Below are 23,548 nucleotides of genomic sequence, written 5' to 3' on the forward strand. Positions count from 1 at the left end.
GGACTGGGAACTTAAAAGTGGCCCTGGAAAAAAAACCTAAAATTTATCGCACATTGTAGGTGGGTCCAACTTGACAGAAGGCAGGGCCAACACATTTAGGCAGGGAAAACAGAAGAAGGTGTTTCTGTACCTTTCTGGCAGCCATGAAGAGGGCTTGGGTGGCCCCCTGGGTATCATCCCACAGGGAAATTTCCCTGTTTGGTCTATTGCCAGTCCAAACTGCTGTTGGACCTTAGTTTATGAACCCCTATTGCACAATAGTCCTAGGTCTCAATTTTGGGCTTAGTAGAGTTGAGAATTCCACACACACTCAGTCTATTAGATGCAATTAATTATTTATTATATCACACAAATTGTGTCAATTGAAATCAAGGTAACACATTCCAGTATATTGAACCTTAGAGATATTTATATGTATCTGTTACTTAGAGAAAACGTGCGACTTTTCAGATGTTTCGGTCCATCCTGGACCTTTCTCAATGAGTCGCAAAGGTAATGTGGTGAAGGCATGTGTTGCCCAATTTTGGGCTTGGTTCAGTAGATGTGATTGTGAGTTGTGACCGATGTTTTTTCAGTATATTTGACTCTCTTTTTCTAGATTGCGACAGTGTTGTATTTCCTTTATTAAAAGTCTAATAAAGCTCCTAAGCCCCCCTAGTGGTGCCTGCAGGGAGCACAAATATTGTCATTCAACTCTATATCTATCCAGGGGGTTTGGAGCTCTACATAGGAAATGGGAAACTACGACAGCTATAAAGATGTACAGGTGAAACTCGAAAAATTTGAATATCATGCAAAGTTAATTTATTTCAGTAATGGAACTTAAAAGGTGAAACTAATATATGAGATACTCATTACATGCGAAGCAAGATATTTCAAGCCCTTATTTGTTATAATTTGGATGATTATGGCTTATAGCTTCTGAAAACCCAAAGTCTCAATTTTGAGGTACCCTTTGCTCAGGGGGTATGGATTAATTAGCTGACTAGAGTGTGACAATTTGAGCCTAGAATATTAAACCTTTTCACAAAATTCTAATTTTAAGCTGCGTTAATGCAATTCCTTTTCATTTGCATCACTGAAATAAATGAACTTTTGCACAATATTCAAATTTTTCGAGTTTCACCTGTATTACCAAATTAATAAAATGAACTAATAAATTAAAGTTTACAGCAAACTGTTACACATTTCAGTACCATCATAGTAAATCTGACATGCTTTGGTCTACTCTGTGCTTCTGTGGAGTCTTACAGTAGTCTCAATACTGCAAACTGAGTACTACCATTCAATCTCAGTAATGCAAAAAAAACATAAAATAAAATCATAAATAAAGCATAAAGAAATCTGAATTAAGCAGCATAGGAAAGATTTAGAGTGGGCTACCAACACACTTTAATTTGATCCAATAGCTCATCTCTAGTGGATGAAGTGATCTTAGCCTCCTTTGTGTGATCCATTGTGTTTCCTGTTAAAAAAAGACAAATCATGGATTTAGAAATAATGAAACTACTTTAGAAATGACCCAAAGATCAGCAAACTTTTTATGCTATCATGCTTCCTTATAGAAGACATAAGGGTGGAAGCTTACTAATACTGGTCATATGCAGTATTAGAGTATAAGTATTACCACCAGTGACTGACAGCTGCCTTGTATGTGCATGTACTGTATACTCTGCAGCTTTAAAGCACCGGTGAGAGGGGGAGCACTGCATGATGCCAGATATAATTCATCATACCTATTGATTGGCAGAAATTGGGTTTGTTCAAGCAGAATAGGACAATTCTGTTTTGAGTGAGTACAGCTAGGACTGTGTGGCTACAAAAGGGGTCCAATTCTCTGGGCTCTTTGCCAGGCTAGAAGGCAGCAAGAAGAATAACATTGACTTTAAAACAATACCAAGGGCTGGTTGAATGTCACGGAAGGTGTACAGGTAACAAGACAATGCAAAATGAATGTATGACTCACTGGATCCAAAACTAAGGAACAAAAGGGAGACCCCTGCATAAGACCTGGCACTCTCCCTGACTGCTCAGCCTATGCGAAAATCCTAATGGTAGATGATCGCATATCCTCGTACCTCGACTGTATAACACCTGAACACCCTACAATCAGTGGCGGATTACAATAGGGACGTTCGGGTCGGCAGCCCCGGGCCCAGCACCGCTGGGGGGCCCAACGCTGACCCGAACGCCCACATACTGCGGCGGGGCACGGGAGCGCATAGCTCCCTGTCCCGTCGCCGATCACCGGCATTCAGCGCATAGGCCTGAGGCCTATGCGGTAGTGAAATCCCTGCGCAGGCGTGCGTGATGACGTCATCGCGCGCCTGTGCCGGGACGCAGCACTGTGACGCGCCTGACTCATCCCGCCCGCCTTCCTCTGTGAGCAAGCGCCTGGCCCTGGACATAGGTGAGTATTTATTTTTTCATTTTTTGTTCATTTATTTATTTTTATTTCATTTGCCTACTTGGGGGGGGACACAGGAGGACCTATTAGGGAAGATAAATCGATTACATGGGGGGGAATGTGGGGGCTGTATGGGGCCAAATTATTATGGGAGGGAATACTATGTGGGGGCAAATTACTAGATGGGGCAGTGTGGGGGCAAATTATTATGAGGGAATACTATGTGGGGGCAAATTACTATGTGGGGGCAAATTATTATGAGAGGGACTACTATGTGGGGGCAAATTACTAGATGGGGCAGTGTGGGGCAAACTATTGTGTGGGGGCAAATTGCTGTGTGGGGGCAAATTATTATGGGAGGGACTACTATGTGGGGGCAAATTTCTATCTGGGGGCAGTGTGGGGGAAACTATTGTGTGGGGGTAATTGCTATGTGGGGACTATGTGGGGGCAAATTACTATGTGGGGGAAACTATTGTGTGGGGGCAGTGTGGGGGAAATTGCCATGTGGAGACAGTGTGGAATAATTTCTATGTGGGGACAGTGTGGGGTAATTTCTATGTGGGGACAGTGTGGGGTAATTGCTATGTGGGGGCAAATTACTATGTGGGGGCAAATTACTATGTGGGGGCAGTGTGGGGAAAACTATTGTGTGGGGGCAAATTATTATGAGAGGGAATACTATGTGGGGGAAAATTATTATGAGAGGGACTACTATGTGGGGGCAAATTACTAGATGGGGCAGTGTGGGGGCAAATTACTAGATGGGGCAGTGTGGGGCAAATTACTAGATGGGGCAGTGTGGGGCAAATTACTAGATGGGGCAGTGTGGGGGCAAATTGCTATGTGGGGGCAGTGTGGGGAAATTGCTATGTGGGGACAAATTACTATATGGGGCAGTGTGGGGGAAAATTACTATGTGGGGGAAACTATTGTGTGTGGGAAATTGCAATGTGGGGACAGTGTGGGGTAATTTCTATGTGGGGACAGTGTGGGGTAATTGCTATGTGGGGGCAAAATACTATGTGGGGGCATTGTGTTGGAAATTACTATGTGGGGGCAGTGTGGTGGAAATTACTATGTGGGGGCAGTGTGGAGGAAATTACTGTGTGGGGACAGTGTGGAGGAAATTACTGTGTGGGGACAGTGTGGAGGAAATTACTATGTGGGGGCAGTGTGGAGGAAATTACTGTGTGGGGGCAGTGTGGAGGAAATTACTATGTGGGGACAATGTGGAGGAAATTACTATGTGGGGCAGTGTGGAGGAAATTACTATGTGGGGGCAGTGTGGAGGAAATTACTATATGGGGTAGTGTGGGGGAAATTACTATGTGGGGGCAGTGTGGAGGAAATTACTATGTGGGGGCAGTGTGGAGGAAATTACTATGTGGGGGCAATGTGGAGGAAATTACTATGTGGGGGCAGTGTGGAGGAAATTACTATGTGGGGGCAGTGTGGAGGAAATTACTATGTGGGGGCAGTGTGGAGGAAATTACTATGTGGGGGCAGTGTGGAAAAAATTACTGTGTGGAGGAAATTACTATGTGGAGGCAGTGTGGGGCAAATTACTATGTGGGGGCAGTGTGGGGCAAATTACTATGTGGGGGCAGTGTGGGGCAAATTACTGTGTGGGGGCAAACTACTATATGGGGCAGTGTGGGGCAAATTACTGTGTGGGGGCAAACTACTATATGGGGGCAGTTTGGGGGAAATTACTGTGTGGGGGCAAATTACTATAAGGGGAAAAATATGTGGGGGCAGTGTGGTGGAAATTACTATATGGGGGTGTTGCTATTGGGGAGGCACTATAGGGGCAATTCTATTATTTCTGGGGACACTATACAGGGATTATTGCCTGGAGCACAATAGAGGGTGGTATAATTACTGGGGGTCTCTAGGGGACATTATAGCTGCTGTGGACACTATAGGAACATTTGGGGTAATTTATCAAACTGGTGTAATGCAGAACTGGCTTAGTTGCCCATAGCAGCCAATCAGATTCCACCTTTCATATTTGACAGCTCTTTTGGAAATCCAGTTCTACTTTACACCAGTTTGATAATTACCCCAATTATATCTATCAGGGTCACTATTTTTTCAGCAGTATAGTTCCTGGGGCATTGGGGAGCACAACGGGCACAGTATTGGGGGTGGCAGGATGACACTGTGGGGACACCAAGATGAGGAGGTTGATGGAAAAATTTAGAAATCTAACGTGTCTGTGTTACAAACTGTAGAGACGAGATGCGGCTAAAAGAATTTGCCATGGTGGTCTGGGTCAAATGGAGGAGAAGAGGAAAGAGAAGGTCTACATGACAGGAGATGTCACTGGATGTAACAGGTATGTGGTGCTGTATTCTCCTCCATGTCTTTTTTATTACAATTATATGTATTTTTTTTAACTTGACAACCAAATTTTTCAGTTTAGGACCCAATTTGGGGTATTTTTTTTTTTGTCTGAAGATGTCATATGGCCTAAGAAGAGACTGTGGTGCTCATAAAGCACCGCAGCCTCTTCATACAAAAAAACTAAAAACTAAACTAAAATGGAGGGGGGGCCCAAGTTGGGTAGACAGCCCCGGGCCTATCATGCACTTAATCCGCCCCTGCCTACAATAGTGAGGGGACACGACCACCGGCTCCCTACACTAGACACGGAGGGAGTCAGGGTCACCTGGGATTTAGCAAACAGGAAATTACAAAAGAATGTAACACTTATCTTGTAGAAGACTGGGAAATAGGATCAGAATGCAACCACACACTCCAGGAAGTTGTATAAGCCGCACACTAATGCATTATGGGGAGGAATTTAAAGGGATGCAATCAGTCCAACTACATGACAGCTGAGAGAGGCTAACGAGATGAAGAACTGAAGACCAAAACAAAGAATAGCTCAAGGAGGAGGTTCTGAAAGGCATCTGTCAGAGCTTCTCAGATGTCTGGTTGTGACAGTACCCCTCCCTCTACGAGTGAACTCCGGACACTCAGAGCCCACCTTCTCAGGATGGGACCTATGAAAAGCCCTGATGAGACCAGTGGCCTTAATGTCCGTCACTGGGACCCACATCCTCTCCTCAGGACCATAACCCTCCCAATGAACGAGGTACTGGAGAGAACCGTGGACAACTCGAGAATCCACAATCCTGGGGACCTGAAATTCAAGATTCCCATCAACCATAATCGGAGGAGGAGGCAAAGGCGAGGGTACAATGGGTTGAACATAAGGTTTTAATAAGGACTTATGAAAAACATTATGGATCTTCCAAGTCTGAGGAAGATCAAGATGGTAGGCAACAGGATTGATGACAGACAGGATTTTGTAAGGCCCAATAAACTTAGGACCCAACTTCCAGGAAGGAACCATCAATTTGATATTCTTGGTAGACAACCACACCAGATCACCAACATTCAGGTTCGGACCAGGCACACGTCTCTTATCTGCCACACGCTTATATCTCTCACTCATGCTCTTTAAATTATCCTGAATCTTTTGCCAAATAGATGACAAAGACGAGGAGAATCTGTCCTCATCAGGTAAACCAGAAGACCCCTCTCCCGAGAAAGTCCGAAACTGCGGATGAAACCCATATGCACCAAAAAATGGTGACTTATCAGAGGACTCCTGACGACGGTTATTTAACCACTTCAGCCCCGCTAGGTGAAACCCCCTTCATGACCAGGCCACTTTTTACACTTCGGCACTACACTCCTTTCACCGTTTATCGCTCGGTCATGCAACTTACCACCCAAATGAATTTTACCTCCTTTTCTTCTCACTAATGGAGCTTTCATTTGGTGGTATTTTATTGCTGCTGACATTTTTACTTTTTTTGTTATTAATCAAAATATAACGATTTTTTTGCAAAAAAATGACATTTTTCACTTTCAGCTGTGAAATTTTGCAAAAAAAACGACATCCATATATAAATTTTTCGCTAAATTTATAGTTCTACATGTCTTTGATAAAAAAAAAATGTTTGGGCAAAAAAAAAATGGTTTGGGTAAAAGTTATAGCATTTACAAACTATGGTACAAAAATGTGAATTTCCGCTTTTTGAAACGGCTCTGATTTTCTGAGCACCTGTCATGTTTCCTGAGGTTCTACAATGCCCAGACAGTAGAAAACCCCCACAAATGACCCCATTTCGGAAAGTAGACACCCTAAGGTATTCGCTGATGGGCATAGTGAGTTCATAGAACTTTTTATTTTTTGTCACAAGTTAGCGGAAAATGATGATGATTTTTATTTTTTTTTTTTTTCTTACAAAGTCTCATTTTCCACTAACTTGCGACAAAAAATAAAAAATTCTAGGAACTCGCCATGCCCCTCACAGAATACCTTGGGGTGTCTTCTTTCCAAAATGGGGTCACTTGTGGGGTAGTTATACTGCCCTGGCAATTTAGGGGCCCAAATGTGTGAGAAGAACTTTGCAATCAAAATGTGTAAAAAATGACCGGTGAAATCCGAAAGGTGCACTTTGGAATATGCGCCCCTTTGCCCACCTTGGCAGCAAAAAAGTGTCACACATGTGGTATCGCCGTACTCAGGAGAAGTTGGGCAATGTGTTTTGGGGTGTCATTTTACATATACCCATGCTGGGTGAGAGAAATATCTTGGCAAAAGACAACTTTTCCCATTTTTTTATACAAAGTTGGCATTTGACCAAGATATTTTTCTCACCCAGCATGGGTATATGTAAAATGACACCCCAAAACACATTCCCCAACTTCTCCTGAGTACGGCGATACCAGATGTGTCACACTTTTTTGCTGCCAAGGTGGGCAAAGGGGCACATATTCCAAAGTGCACCTTTCGGATTTTGCAGGGCATTTTTTACACATTTTGATTGCAAGGTACTTCTCATACATTTGGGCCCCTAAATTGCCAGGGCAGTATAACTACGCCACAAGTGACCCCATTTTGGAAAGAAGACACCCCAAGGTATTCCGTGAGGGGCACGGCGAGTTCCTAGAATTTTTTATTTTTTGTCACAAGTTAGCGGAAAATGATGATTTTTTTTTTTCTCTTTTTTCCTTACAAAGTCTCATATTCCACTAACTTGCGACAAAAAATAAAAAATTCTAGGAACTCGCCATGCCCCTCACGGAATACTTTGGGGTGTCTTCTTTCCAAAATGGGGTCACTTGTGGCGTAGTTATACTGCCCTGGCAATTTAGGGGCCCATATGTGTGAGAAGTACTTTGCAATCAAAATCTGTAAAAAATGACCGGTGAAATACGAAAGGTGCACTTTGGAATATGCGCCCCTTTGCCCACCTTGGCATCAAAAAAGTGTCACACATCTGGTATCGCCGTACTCAGGAGAAGTTGGGGAATGTGTTTTGGGGTGTCATTTTACATATACCCATGCTGGGTGAGAGAAATATCTTGGCAAACGACAACTTTTCCCATTTTTTTATACAAAGTTGGCATTTGACCAAGATATTTTTCTCACCCAGCATGGGTATATGTAAAATGACACCCCAAAACACATTCCCCAACTTCTCCTGAGTACGGCGATACCAGATGTGTCACACTTTTTTGCTGCCAAGGTGGGCAAAGGGGCACATATTCCAAAGTGCACCTTTCGGATTTTGCAGGGCATTTTTTACACATTTTGATTGCAAGGTACTTCTCACACATTTGGGCCCCTAAATTGCCAGGGCAGTATAACTACGCCACAAGTGACCCCATTTTGGAAAGAAGACACCCCAAGGTATTCCGTGAGGGGCATGGCGAGTTCCTAGAATTTTTTATTTTTTGCCGCAAGTTAGTGGAATATGAGACTTTGTAATGAAAAAAGAGAAAAAAAAAAAATCATCATTTTCCGCTAACTTGTGACAAAAAATAAAAAATTCTAGGAACTCGCCGTGCCCCTCACGGAATACCTTGGGGTGTCTTCTTTCCAAAATGGGGTCACTTGTGGCGTAGTTATACTGCCCTGGCAATTTAGGGGCCCAAATGTGTGAGAAGTACCTTGCAATCAAAATGTGTAAAAAATGCCCTGCAAAATCCGAAAGGTGCACTTTGGAATATGTGCCCCTTTGCCCACCTTGGCAGCAAAAAAGTGTGACACATCTGGTATCGCCGTACTCAGGAGAAGTTGGGGAATGTGTTTTGGGGTGTCATTTTACATATACCCATGCTGGGTGAGAAAAATATCTTGGTCAAATGCCAACTTTGTATAAAAAAATGGGAAAAGTTGTCGTTTGCCAAGATATTTCTCTCACCCAGCATGGGTATATGTAAAATGACACCCCAAAACACATTCCCCAACTTCTCCTGAGTACGGCGATACCAGATGTGTCACACTTTTTTGCAGCCTAGATGCGCAAAGGGGCCCAAATTCCTTTTAGGAGGGCATTTTTAGACATTTGGATCCCAGACTTCTTCTCACGCTTTAGGGCCCCTAAAAAGCCAGGGCAGTATAAATACCCCACATGTGACCCCACTTTGGAAAAGAAGACACCCCAAGGTATCCAATGAGGGGCCTGGCAAGTTCCTAGAATTTTTTTTTTTTCGCATAAGTTAGCGGAAATTGATTTTTTTTTGTTTTTTCTCACAAAGTCTCACTTTCCGCTAACTTAGGACAAAAATTTCAATCTTTCATGGACTCAATATGCCCCTCAGCAAATACCTTGGGGTGTCTTCTTTCCAAAATGGGGTCAGTTGTGGGGTGTTTGTACTGCCCTGGCATTTGAGGGTCTCCGCAATCATTACATGTATGGCCAGCATTAGGAGTTTCTGCTATTCTCCTTATATTGAGCATACAGGTAATGAGATTTTTTTTTCCGTTCAGCTTCTGGGCTGAAAGAAAAAAAATGAACGGCACAGATTTCTTCATTCGCATCGATCAATGTGGATGAAAAAATCTCTGCCAAAAAAAAAAAATGGAGGGGAAAGGCGTCTGCCAGGACATAGGAGCTCCGCCCTACATCCATACCCACTTAGCTCGTATGCCCTGGCAAACCAGATTTCTCCATTCGCATCAATCGATGTGGATGAATAAATCATTGCCGGGATTTTTTTTTTTATATATATATATATATACAAAATGCTTGCCAAAGCATAGGAACGCCGCCTCCTCCTCAGCTCGTATGCTTCGGCAAACGTATCTGTCACTGCAGAGGAGAAAATCCCGTCTTGCAGCGCCGCATACACCGACTTGCGTGTAATCTGACAGCAGCGCAATGCTTCTGTCAGAATGCACATCGGTGCTGCAGCTAGTTCATCGGTTGGTCCACCTGGAAGGTAAAAAGACAAAAAAAAAAAAAAAGAAAAAACCAGGCCACAACGCAATAATTTTATTAACTTTGGAACAGAACATGTAACTTTAACTTTTGGAACTAAACATTAACCTGTTTGCTTACCTGTTTTTTTTTTTTTTTTTTACCTTTATAGAACAAACCTCTCCTCCCCCATGGGTCAATGTGCAAAGCGCAAATCGCCCAAAGATGTGGCGAAGTGCGTTATGCACTTTGTCCCATGTGAAAGGAGACGTTTGCAGCAGCTGTGTGAGTGAATGGGCCCTAATAGCCCTGTGTGCCTATCCTGGTGAGATGTGATCCCTATGCTATAGTGTACCTGTGAGTGGTACTTCCGGAAACACTCTCCTAAGCATAGGGCAGGGTGGTCAGGACAGTCAGGACAGAAATAGCGGGTGTCACGCCTTATTCCACTCCTGCTACAGACACGACATCTTTTTCGGGGTGACGGTTGGGTTGAGGTACCAGGCAACGACATTGGGGAAATGTCGCTCGTGTAGACGGCTAACTACACTGGTGGATGGGGCCACGGAACCTTCTGGATACAGGAGGTTCTCGATGATCTCTTCCTGAAATTTGAGGAAGGATCCAGTTCTCCCAGCCTTACTGTAGAGAACAAAACTATTATACAGCGCCAATTGAATCAAATATACAGACACCTTCTTATACCAGCGTCTGGTTCTGCGGGAAACTAAATACGGAGACAACATCTGGTCATTGAAGTCGACCCCTCCCATGTGGAGGTTATAGTCGTGGACTGAGAGGGGCTTTTCAATGACACGGGTTGCTCGCTCAATTTGTATTGTCGTGTCTGCGTGAATGGAGGAGAGCATGTAAACGTCACGCTTGTCTCTCCATTTCACCGCGAGCAGTTCTTCGTTACACAGTGCGGCCCTCTGCCCCCTTGCAAGACGGGTGCTAACGAGCCGTTGGGGGAAGCCCGCGCGACTAGTTCGCGCGGTACCACAGGCGCCAATCCGTTCTAGAAACAAATGCCTAAAGAGGGCCACACTTGTGTAAAAATTGTCCACATAAAGATGGTACCCCTTGCCGAATAAGGGTGACACCAAGTCCCAAACTAGTCTTCCCACTGCTCCCCAGGTAGTCAGGGCAACCGACCGGCTCCAGGGTCTGATCTTTTCCCTCATAGACACGAAATTTGTGGGTATAGCCTGTGGCCCTTTCACAGAGCTTATACAATTTGACCCCATACCGGGCGCGCTTGCTTGGGATGTATTGCTTGAAGCCAAGGCGCCCGGTAAAATGTATTAGGGACTCGTCTACGCAGATGTTTTGCTCAGGGGTATACAAATCTGCAAATTTCTGGTTGAAATGGTCTATGAGGGGCCGAATTTTGTGGAGCCGGTCAAAAGCAGGGTGGCCTCTGGGACGGGAGGCGGTGTTGTCACTAAAGTGCAAGAAACGCAGGATGGCCTCAAATCGTGTCCCTGGACATGGCAGCAGAGAACATGGGCATGTGATGAATCGGGTTCGTGGACCAATATGACCGCAATTCATGCTTTTTTTGTCAGGCCCATGTTGAGGAGGAGGCCCAGAAAAGTTTTAATTCGGAAACTTGGACTGGTTTCCACCGGAAAGGCTGGGCATAAAAGCTTCCCGGGTTAGCGGTTATAAATTGTGTGGCATACCTGTTTGTTTCTGCCACAACTATGTCTAAGAGCTCCGCAGTCAAGAACAGCTCAAAAAATCCCAGGGCCGAACCGATCTGAGCTGTCTCAACACGAACTCCAGACTGGGCAGTGAAAGGGGAAACTACAGGTGCGGCTGAAGTTGGGGACTGCCAATCAGGGTTTGCCAGCACCTCTGGGATTCTAGGAGCTCTACGGGCACGTCTTTGCGGTGGCTGCGACGGGGTCACTACTGCACGTGCCACCGTACCAGCTTCAACTGCCCTTCTGGTGCTCGCTACTTCACCAGGTTGTACGGCAGTGCTGGTACTAGGTCCAGGATGGGCTGGGCTGCTGGTGTATGCCTCACCACGTAATCCGACAGCACCAGCCCCACTCTGATGCTCTTGAAGCGGATCCTGCGCAACCTGCGGTCTAGCGACACGGGGCCGGGTACGCCTGGTGCTATCAGGGACCTCAGCCTCCTCGTCCGAACTTTGGGTCAGAGAGCCACTGCTTTCTACAGGTTCGTATTCTGACCCGCTGGATTCATCAGATGAGGGTTCCCACTCCTCATCCGACTGGGTCAGAAGCCTGTAGGCCTCTTCAGAGGAATACCCCCTGTTTAGACATGTGGGCAACTAAATTTAGGGGTATTCCCTGAGACTACCCAGGTAAAAAAAAGCAAGCCTGTCTTACAAAGGGGAGGCTAGCGAAGTACCGGAGGCCGCTGCGGTTGATAAAAAATATCAAAAGTGATTTTTTTATCGCCGCAGTGCGTGTAAAGTGGATGTGCAGCGATCAAAAAAAAATTTTTTTTGTCACTGCGGTGGGGCGGGTGTGGGCGAACGCACGTGTGGGCGACCGATCAGGCCTGATCGGGCAAACACTGCGTTTTGGGTGGAGGGCGAACCTAAAGTGACACTAATACAGTTATAGATCTGACCGTGATCAGTTTTGATCACTTCCAGATACTATAAAAGTACAAATGCTGATTAGCGATACGCTAATCAGCGAATAACGGACTGCGGTGCGGTGGGCTGGGCGCTAACTGATCCCTAACTACCTAACCAAGGGACCTAAACTATACCTAAAACCTAACGGTCAATAACAGTGAAAAAAAAAAAGTGACAGTTTGCACTGATCACTTTTTTCCTTTCACTAGTGATTGACAGGGGCTAGAAGGGGTGATCAAAGGGTTAATAGGGGTTCAGGGGGGTGATCTGGGGCTAAGTATGTACTGTTGGTGTACTCACTGTGAAGCCTGCTCCTCTGCTGGATCCAACCGACGAAAAGAACCAGCAGAGGAGCAGGCAGCCATATAACAGATCATATTTACAAATATGATCTGCTATACGGCTCTGTGATTGGCTTTTTTGAAAATCAGCAACCTGCCAGCCAATGATCGCTGGCTGGCAGGTCCTGACGAAATACTCCTCTATGAAATGCCGGCCCGCGATGCGCATGTGCGGGCCGGCTGCGGCGAAATCTCGCGTCTCGCGAGATGACGCGCCGATGCGTCCAGGAGGAGAAAAGCAACCACCTTCCGGACGCATCGGCGCGTTAGGCGGTCCGGAGGTGGTTAAAGCAAACTCAGCAAGAGACAAAAAAGAACACCAATGCTCCTGATTCTCCGCCACAAAACAGCGCAGATATGTCTCCAGATTCTGATTGACGCGCTCTGTCTGGCCATTCGACTGCGGGTGGAAAGCAGAAGAGAAAGACAACCGAGCCCCCAAGCGAGAACAGAAAGCCTTCCAGAATCTGGAAACAAACTGCGTGCCCCTATCAGAGACTATGTCTGAAGGAATACCATGCAATTTGACAATGTGATCAATAAATGCCTGCGCCAGCGTCTTAGCATTGGGCAAACCAGGAAAAGGGATGAAATGCACCATTTTGCTAAAACGGTCCACCACCACCAGAATCACAGTCTTCCCCGAGGAACGAGGCAGGTCCGTTATGAAGTCCATGGACAGATGTGTCCAAGGACGGGAAGGAATGGGTAAGGGAAGGAGAGGACCTGATGTCCGTGAATGAGGGACTTTGGCACGAGCGCAAGTCTCGCAGGCTGCCACAAAACCCTCAACCGACTTACGAAGCGCAGGCCACCATAATCTCCGAGTGATGAGATCCACTGTGGCTCTTGCCCCCGGGTGCCCAGCAAGGACCGTATCGTGGTGTTCCTTAAAAATCTTGTGTCTTAAAGCGAGAGGCACAAACAACCTCCCAGGAGGACAAAGATCAGGAGCCTCTGACTGGGCTGCCTGCACCTCTGCCTCCAATTCAGGAAAAAGAGCAGAGACCACCACACCTTCAGCCAAAATGGGACCCGGGTCTTCAAAATTCCCACCTCCCGGAAAACAACGTGACAGGGCATCTGCCTTCACATTCTTAACCCCAGGGCGGAACGTGACAACAAAATTAAACCTTGAAAAGAACAAAGACCATCTGGCCTGTCTCGGGTTCAGACGCTTGGCTGACTCCAAGTAGGCCAGATTTATATGGTCAGTAAACTTCCTGGGGCTTGCTCTACTAAGTGGGCTTCTTATTAAGTGGAGTTAAAAAAACAAGGAGTTCTAGTGCTGTGTGTGGTTTTGTGGAAGTGATTGCAGGTGGCTGAGTGTGGATTGCAGCAGAGATCATTGAAAGTTAAGTGTTTGTATTCTAGTACTGCCATTTAAACCTTTTTTTTTTTTTTTTCTCTGCTTAATTAAGGGGAGTGCCCTGGGCAACCAGGTGCTATAAATTGACCCACTAAAACTCTCTAGAGCCTGTTCTTCCTGGGGCTTGCTCTACTAAGTGGGCTTCTTATTAAGTGGAGTTAAAAAAACAAGGAGTTCTAGTGCTGTGTGTGGTTTTGTGGAAGTGATTGCAGGTGGCTGAGTGTGGATTGCAGCAGAGATCATTGAAAGTTAAGTGTTTGTATTCTAGTACTGCCATTTAAACCTTTTTTATTTTTATTTTTTTCTCTGCTTAATTAAGGGGAGTGCCCTGGGCAACCAGGTGCTATAAATTGACCCACTAAAACTCTCTAGAGCCTGCTCTTCCTGGGGCTTGCTCTACTAAGTGGGCTTCTTATTAAGTGGAGTTAAAAAACAAGGAGTTCTAGTGCTGTGTGTGGTTTTGTGGGAAGTGATTGCAGGTGGCTGAGTGTGGATTGCAGCAGAGATCATTGAAAGTTAAGTGTTTGTATTCTAGTACTGCCATTTAAACCTTTTTTTTTTTTTTTTTTCTCTGCTTAATTAAGGGGAGTGCCCTGGGCAACCAGGTGCTATAAATTGACCCACTAAAACTCTCTAGAGCCTGCTCTTCCTGGGGCTTGCTCTACTAAGTGGGCTTCTTATTAAGTGGAGTTAAAAAAACAAGGAGTTCTAGTGCTGTGTGTGGTTTTGTGGAAGTGATTGCAGGTGGCTGAGTGTGGATTGCAGCAGAGATCATTGAAAGTTAAGTGTTTGTATTCTAGTACTGCCATTTAAACTTTTTTTTTTTTTTTTTTCTCTGCTTAATTAAGGGGAGTGCCCTGGGCAACCAGGTGCTATAAATTGACCCACTAAAACTCTCTAGAGCCTGCTCTTCCTGGGGCTTGCTCTACTAAGTGGGCTTCTTATTAAGTGGAGTTAAAAAAACAAGGAGTTCTAGTGCTGTGTGTGGTTTTGTGGAAGTGATTGCAGGTGGCTGAGTGTGGATTGCAGCAGAGATCATTGAAAGTTAAGTGTTTGTATTCTAGTACTGCCATTTAAACCTTTTTTTTTTTTTTTTTTTTCTCTGCTTAATTAAGGGGAGTGCCCTGGGCAACCAGGTGCTATAAATTGACCCACTAAAACTCTCTAGAGCCTGCTCTTCCTGGGGCTTGCTCTACTAAGTGGGCTTCTTATTAAGTGGAGTTAAAAAAACAAGGAGTTCTAGTGCTGTGTGTGGTTTTGTGGGAGTGATTGCAGGTGGCTGAGTGTGGATTGCAGCAGAGATCATTGAAAGTTAAGTGTTTGTATTCTAGTACTGCCATTTAAACCTTTTTTTTTTTTTTTTTCTCTGCTTAATTAAGGGGAGTGCCCTGGGCAACCAGGTGCTATAAATTGACCCACTAAAACTCTCTAGAGCCTGCTCTTCCTGGGGCTTGCTCTACTAAGTGGGCTTCTTATTAAGTGGAGTTAAAAAAACAAGGAGTTCTAGTGCTGTGTGTGGTTTTGTGGAAGTGATTGCAGGTGGCTGAGTGTGGATTGCAGCAGAGATCATTGAAAGTTAAGTGTTTGTATTCTAGTACTGCCATTTAAACCTTTTTTTTTTTTTTTCTCTGCTTAATTAAGGGGAGTGCCCTGGGCAACCAGGTGCTATAAATTGACCCACTAAAACTCTCTAGAGCCTGCTCTTCCTGGGGCTTGCTCTACTAAGTGGGCTTCTTATTAAGTGGAGTTAAAAAAACAAGGAGTTCTAGTGCTGTGTGTGGTTTATGTGGAGTGATTGCAGGTGGCTGAGTGTGGATTGCAGCAGAGATCATTGAAAGTTAAGTGTTTGTATTCTAGTACTGCCATTTAAACCTTTTTTTTTTTTTTTTTCTCTGCTTAATTAAGGGGAGTGCCCTGGGCAACCAGGTGCTATAAATTGACCCACTAAAACTCTCTAGAGCCTGCTCTTCCTGGGGCTTGCTCTACTAAGTGGGCTTCTTATTAAGTGGAGTTAAAAAAACAAGGAGTTCTAGTGCTGTGTGTGGTTTTGTGGAAGTGATTGCAGGTGGCTGAGTGTGGATTGCAGCAGAGATCATTGAAAGTTAAGTGTTTGTATTCTAGTACTGCCATTTAAACCTTTTTTTTTTTTTTTTTCTCTGCTTAATTAAGGGGAGTGCCCTGGGCAACCAGGTGCTATAAATTAACCCACTAAAACTCTCTAGAGCCTGCTCTTCCTGGGGCTTGCTCTACTAAGTGGGCTTCTTATTAAGTGGAGTTAAAAAAACAAGGAGTTCTAGTGCTGTGTGTGGTTTTGTGGAAGTGATTGCAGGTGGCTGAGTGTGGATTGCAGCAGAGATCATTGAAAGTTAAGTGTTTGTATTCTAGTACTGCCATTTAAACCTTTTTTTTTTTTTTTTTCTCTGCTTAATTAAGGGGAGTGCCCTGGGCAACCAGGTGCTATAAATTGACCCACTAAAACTCTCTAGAGCCTGCTCTTCCTGGGGCTTGCTCTACTAAGTGGGCTTCTTATTAAGTGGAGTTAAAAAAAACAAGGAGTTTAAGAAAAGGAGTTTGGAAACTAAGGTTGGATATAATTTCCTTGTGTGTTGTTGGCTTGGTTTTGCGTAGCCCTTCGGCTACAGCAGACAGGGTCTAGGTCTGAATCTTATATACTGTTTTACTTTTTTACTGTTGTAATCCCCATTTAGTATGTGTTGCACAATTTACAACGCAGTCCAGTGCACATCTTGCATGATGTATGCAGTCCTGGAACAGGAGTTCAAGGGTGCATATCTTTGTTCTAGATGTGAGCAAATAACCCGTTTGGAATCGCAAATCGAGTCTCAGAACGGGCAAGTTGCAACACTGAGAGGCATTGATAATTTGCAAAAGAGTTTGCTTCTCACCGAGCAAGCACTCTTTGGGGTAGATGAGGGGGAGGGTGACAGAGAGGAGGCTGAGGAAAGTGAGGTAGCTAGCTGGGTAACAGTTAGAAAGCGGGGTAGAGGGAAGAGTGCCAGGGAGGCTAGCCCTGATCTGACACACCCCAACAAGTTTGCACGTTTGGCAGATGAGGGGGATGTCAGTCCGGGGACGGCACTGCTGCAGCCGGACACTTCCTCTGCCAGTCAGGGGAATGTCAGCTCCAGTAAGCAGGGAACCAGGAGAGCAGGGCAGGCCAGACAGGTGCTGGTAGTGGGCGACTCCATTATTAGGGGAACAGATAGGGAAATCTGTCACAAAGACCGTGATCGCCGAACAGTGTGCTGTCTTCCTGGCGCTAGAGTTCGACACATCGCGGATCGGGTTGACAGATTACTGGGAGGGGCTGGAGAAGATCCAGCGGTCATGGTCCATATCGGAACCAATGACAAAGTTAGAGGTAGGTGGAGAGTCCTTAAAAATGATTTCAGGGATTTAGGTCAAAAGCTGAGGGCAAGGACCTCAAAGGTAGTATTTTCCGAAATACTGCCTGTACCACGAGCCACACAAGAAAGGCAACGGGAGATTATGGAGATTAACAAGTGGCTCAAGAACTGGTGTAGGAAGGAGGGGTTTGGGTTCCTGGAGAACTGGGCCGATTTTTCTATCGGCTACAGGCTCTATCGTAGGGACGGGCTGCACCTCAATGGGGAAGGGGCAGCTGTGCTGGGGAGAAAGATGGCTAGAAGGTTGGAGGAGTGTTTAAACTAGGGACTGGGGGGAGGGTAATTACGTTATAGGACGGGAAGATAGCGCAGATAGAGACCGGGGGCAAGGTAATGGGACTGGGGGAGGAATGGAAGGAGGGACTAGAACAGTTCAGAAGGAAAGGTGTAGGGTAAAAAATATACATAAACCTCTCAAATGTATGTATACTAATGCCAGAAGTCTGACTAATAAAACTGGTGAACTGGAATTAGTGATGTGTGAGGAGAACTATGACATAGTGGGAATAACTGAGACATGGCTGGATGATAGCTATGACTGGGCGGTTAATGTATAAGGTTACAGTCTGTTTAGAAAGGATCGTCAAAACCGGAGAAGGGGAGGGGTCTGCCTTTATGTAAAGTCCGGTCTAAAGCCCACACTCCGCGAAGATATAAGTGAGGGACATGAACATGTGGAGTCAGTGTGGGTAGAGATACATGGAGCTAAAAACAACAATAAATTACTAATAGGAGTTTACTATAAACCACCTAATATACCAGAGTCCACAGAAAATCTATTACTAAACGAGATAGACGAGGCGGCAAATCATAATGAGGTGGTTATTATGGGGGACTTCAACTACCCAGATATAGACTGGGAAACTGAAACTTGTATATCTCATAAAGGAAACAGGTTCTTGGCAATAACCAAAGACAATTACCTCTCCCAACTGGTTCAGGACCCGACTAGAGGGACGGCCATACTGGACTTAGTATTAACCAATAGGCCGGACAGAACAACAGACGTGCAGGTTGGGGGACACCTGGGAAATAGTGACCACAAAGTAATAACCTTCCAATTATCATTCAAAAGAGCGTTTCTACAGGGAGGAACAAAAATACCAAACTTCAAAAAAGCTAAATTTAGCCAACTAGGAGAGGCCATAGGCCAAACTAACTGGGACAAAGTCCTCAAAAATAAAAATACAGCCACAAAATGGGATATCTTTAAAAACATCCTAAAATCTCATTGTGAGAGGTACATACCGTATGGTAATAAAAGGTTAAGGAACAAAAAGAAACCAATGTGGATAAATAGAACTGTAAAGAAAGCAATAAATGACAAAAAGAAAGCATATCATTCACTGAAACAGGAGGGGAGCACGGAAGCACTGAAAAACTATAAGGAAAAAAATAGAACATGTAAAAAACAAATAAAAGCGGCCAAACTAGAGACCGAGAGATTAATTGCCAAAGAGAGTAAAACTAACCCTAAAATGTTCTTTAATTATATAAATGTTAGGCCCCATGCACACTGCCGTGTTTCACAGCCGTGTGCGGGCCGTGGAACCGCGGCCTGGATCCCTCCTGAGAGCAGGAGCGCACGGCGTCACTGGTTGCTATGACGCCGTGCGCTCCCTGCTGCCGCCGCAATACAGTAATACACTGGTATGATCTATACCAGTGTATTACTGTACTGTGACGGCAGCAGGGAGCGCACGGCGTCATAGCAACCAGTGACGCCGTGCGCTCCTGCTCTCAGGAGGGATCCAGGCCGCGGTTCCACGGCCCGCACACGGCTGTGAAACACGGCAGTGTGCATGGGGCCTTAAAAAGTATAAATCTGAAGGTGTCGGCCCTCTAAAGAGTAATGAGGGGGAAGTCGCAGAGAGCGATGAGGAGAAAGCAAAGCTGTTAAATATTTTTTTCTCCAATGTATTCACTGAGGAAAATAAATTGTCAGATGACTTGCAGAATGCAAAAATAAATTCCCCATTAAAAGTGTCCTGTCTGACCCAGGAAGAAGTACATCAGCGACTTAAAAAGATTAAAATAGACAAATCGCCAGGACCGGATGACATACACCCCCTAAAGGAATTAAGTAATGTCATAGCCAGACCCTTATTTCTGATATTTGCAGACTCTATACTGACAGGGAATGTCCCACAGGATTGGCGCATGGCATATGTGGTGCCAATATTCAAAAAGGGGCCAAAAACAGAGCCTGGAAACTATAGGCCGGTAAGTTTAACATCTGTTGTGGGTAAACTGTTTGAAGGTTTTCTGAGAGATGCTATATTAGAGCATCTCAACAGAAATAAGCAAATAACGCCATATCAGCATGGCTTCGTGAGGGATCGGTCATGTCAGACTAATTTAATCAGTTTCTATGAGGAAGTAAGTTCTAGACTTGACAGCGGCGAATCAATGGATGTCGTATATCTGGACTTCTCCAAAGCATTTGACACTGTACCACATAAAAGGTTAGTATATAAAATGAGAATGCTCGGACTGGGAGAAAACATCTGTATGTGGGTAAGTAACTGGCTCAGTGATAGAAAACAGAGGGTGGTTATTAACGGTACACACTCAGATTGGGTCACTGTCACTAGTGGGGTACCTCAGGGGTCAGTATTGGGCCCTATTCTCTTCAATATATTTATTAATGATCTTGTAGAAGGCTTGCATAGTAAAGTATCAATTTTCGCAGATGACACTAAACTGTGTAAAGTAATTTACACTGATGAGGACAGTATACTACTACAGAGGGATCTGGATAGACTGGAGGCTTGGGCAGATAAGTGGCAGATGGGGTTTAACACTGATAAATGTAAAGTTATGCACATGGGAAGGAAAAATGCAAGTCAACCGTACATACTAAATGGTAAAACACTCGGTAACACTGACATGGAAAAGGATCTAGGAATTTTAATAAACAGCAAACTAAGCTGCAAAAACCAGTGTCAGGCAGCTGCTGCCAAGGCCAACAAGATAATGGGTTGCATCAGAAGGGGCATAGATTCCCGTGATAAGAACATAGTCCTACCACTTTACAAATCGCTAGTCAGACCGCACATGGAGTACTGTGTACAGTTCTGGGCTCCTGTAAACAAGGCAGACATAGCAGAGCTGGAGAAGGTCCAGAGGAGGGCATCTAAAGTAATAACTGGAATGGGGCAACTACAGTACCCTGAAAGATTATCAAAATTAGGGTTATTCACTTTAGAAAAAAGACGACTGAGGGGAGATCTAATTAATATGTATAAATATATCAGGGGTCAGTACAGAGATCTCTCCCATCAGCTATTTATCCCCAGGACTGTGACTGTGACGAGGGGACATCCTCTGCGTCTGGAGGAAAGAAGGTTTGTACACAAACATAGAAAAGGATTCTTTACGGTAAGAGCAGTGAGACTATGGAACTCTCTGCCTGAGGAGGTGGTGATGGTGAGTACAATAAAGGAATTCAAGAGGGCCCTGGACGTATTTCTGGAGTGTAATAATATTACAGGCTATAGCTACTAGAGAGGAGTCTTCCTCTGGATCAACTTGCGGGATAACAGGCCGAACTGGATGGACAAATGTCTTTTTTCGGCCTTATGTACTATTTTACTATGTTACTAAACACGGTAATAGGGTGTCTGGCTCCCTCTAGCCAATGGCGCTATTCCTCAAAAGCCAACTTGATGGCCAACAACTCCCTATCTCCCACATCGTAATTTCTCTCTGCGGAGGAGAGTTTCTTAGAGAAAAAGGCACACGGTCGCCATTTGGCAGGAGAGGAACCCTGAGACAAGACCGCACCCACCCCCACCTTAGAAGCATCAACCTCAACTATGAAGGGTAGAGAAATATCAGGTTGTACCAAGATGGGAGCGGAAGCAAAACTCTCCTTGATATTAGAAAAGGCATTACGCGCCTCTACCGACCAGGAAGAAAAATCTACCCCCTTTCTGGTCATATCAGTGAGTGGTTTAACAACAGAGGAATAATTCAAAATAAACTTCCTGTAATAATTGGCAAAGCCCAAAAAACACATCAGCGCTTTCTGATTCTCAGGAAGCTCCCACTCAAGCACAGCGCGGACCTTCTCGGGGTCCATGCGAAAACCAGAAGCGGAGAGAAGAAACCCCAGAAATTGAATTTCTGGAACCGCAAACACACATTTTTCCATTTATTCTCCCGCAGGATGAGCAAGACCTGACGTAAATGTTCCTTATGAGTTTTGAAATCAGGAGAAAAAATCAAAATGTCATCCAAATACACTAATACAAATTTTCCCATTAAATGATAAAAAATGCTGTTCACGAAATGCTGAAAAACGGCTGGGGCGTTCATCAAACCAAAAGGCATAACCAAATTCTCGAAATGGCCCTCAGGTGTATTGAAGGCCGTCTTCCATTCGTCTCCTTCTCTGACCCTGACCAGGTTGTATTCCCCTCTTAGATCTAATTTGGAAAAGACTTTAGCCCCAACAATCTGGTTAAACAGGTCCGGGATCAGAGGAAGCGGATAAGGGTCACGAATTGTGATACTGTTCAGCTCCCTGAAATCCAGACAAGGTCTTAAAGAACCATCTTTTTTCTTAACAAAGAAAAAAACAGCGGCAACAGGTGACTTCGAGGGTCGTATGTGTCCTTTTCTCAGACTCTCAGAGATATAAGCACGCATAGCGAGCCTTTCAGGTTGGGAAAGATTGTATAAACGAGATTTAGGCAGCTTGGCGCCTGGGATGAGATTAATAGGGCAATCGTACTCCCTGTGCGGGGGCAAATCCTGAACTCCACTCTGAGAAGACATCCGAAAATTCAGAGAGAAAAGGTGGTACAGTCTTAGTAGAAACCTCAGAAACAGATGTCGTGAGGCAATTCTCTCTGCAAAAGTCACTCCAACCATTTATTTGCCTCGCTTGCCAATCAATGGTGGGGTTATGTTTAGTGAGCCAGGGTAGCCCCAACACAAGAGGAGTAGGTAATCCGCTAAGGACGAAACATGACACATCCTCAACATGAGCATCACTCACAATTAAATGAATATTGTGAACTATGCCCTTTAATGATTTCTGAGAAAGTGGAGCGGAATCAATAGCAAAAACAGGAATATCCTTTCCCAAAGTGCATACCTGGAAACCATGAGTTATCGCAAATTGATTATCAATGAGATTGACAGCTGCTCCACTATCTACAAAAATCTCACAAAAAATGTTCTTGCTCTCTAGCGCCACCCTGGCAGGCAGGACAAAACGGGAACTACAAGCAAACGGAAAACCTTCAATTTCCGCCTCAACCCTGCCAATAGTAACAGATGGAACATTTTTAAAAGATTTTTCCCTTTTTGTTTCTTTATTACTCCCAGAAAACTGCCTGAATCTCCTAGAGGGACAAACATTTCCCAAATGATTTATACCTCCACAACAAAAACAAACCTTCCCATGCGGGCTGAATCTTCTATTGTCAGAGGCAATCAACCCCAGCTGCATGGGCTCCTGCTCAGAAGGGGCTGACAGCGACTGAGACCCCTGCGCACAGAATAAGACCGCTGCACTGTCCTAGGACTGAGTATGACAGGAAGGAGAGATCTCTCCTCTCTCTCTAAGACGCCTGTCAATACGAACGGCCTGAGACATAGCAGAGTCCAAGGAGATAGACCTCTCATGGCAAAATTGACTTCGGAGTGCAGCATCATTCCAACCAGTATCAGCTGCCCATCTCCGAAATTCTGGGCAATATATCTCTGCGGATTGTTTACCCTGATATAACAGACGTAGTCTAGACTCAGCCAAAGCAACACGATCCGGATCATCATATATCTGACCCAGGGCTAAAAAGAATTCATCCACTGAATGGAGGGGCCGTGCCCCCACCGGCAGCAAAAAGGCCCACGACTGAGCGTTACCCCTGAGCAGCCATATAATGATCCCCACCCTCCGTTCCTCATCACCAGAGGAATGGGGAAGAAGGCGAAAATGGAGTTTGCAAGCCTCTCTGAAACGCACAAAATTCTCACTACCCCCGGAGAACGTATCCGGGAGCGAGATCTTAGGCTCAGAACAAACTCCATGAACGCAAGCTGAACCGGTCACTAGAAACTGAGAAAGAGTCTTACGGAGATCAGCTACCTCCAATGAAAGACCCTGAAAGCGTTCAGTCAAAAGTGAAACCGGATCCATGCT

The 23,548-nt window shown here is 44.9% G+C and overlaps 1 protein-coding gene across 2 annotated transcripts in view; it reads right to left on the reverse strand.

Annotated features, from left to right (window-relative positions):
* Positions 1–23,548, reverse strand: part of CYTH4 (cytohesin 4) — a 91,240-nt gene that overhangs the window by 61,136 nt on the left and 6,556 nt on the right. Inside the window, exon 2 of one of the 2 annotated variants that reach the window (XM_044300685.1) lies at positions 1,392–1,465. The exons of the other annotated variant lie outside the window; for it this stretch is intronic. Within the exon in view, the coding sequence (XP_044156620.1) occupies positions 1,392–1,465 (74 nt within the window). The remainder of the gene's footprint in view (positions 1–1,391; positions 1,466–23,548) is intronic. 2 annotated transcript variants of the gene reach the window in all.

The sequence above is a fragment of the Bufo gargarizans genome, chromosome 7 (assembly GCF_014858855.1).
Source record: "Bufo gargarizans isolate SCDJY-AF-19 chromosome 7, ASM1485885v1, whole genome shotgun sequence".
NCBI lineage: Eukaryota > Metazoa > Chordata > Amphibia > Anura > Bufonidae > Bufo > Bufo gargarizans.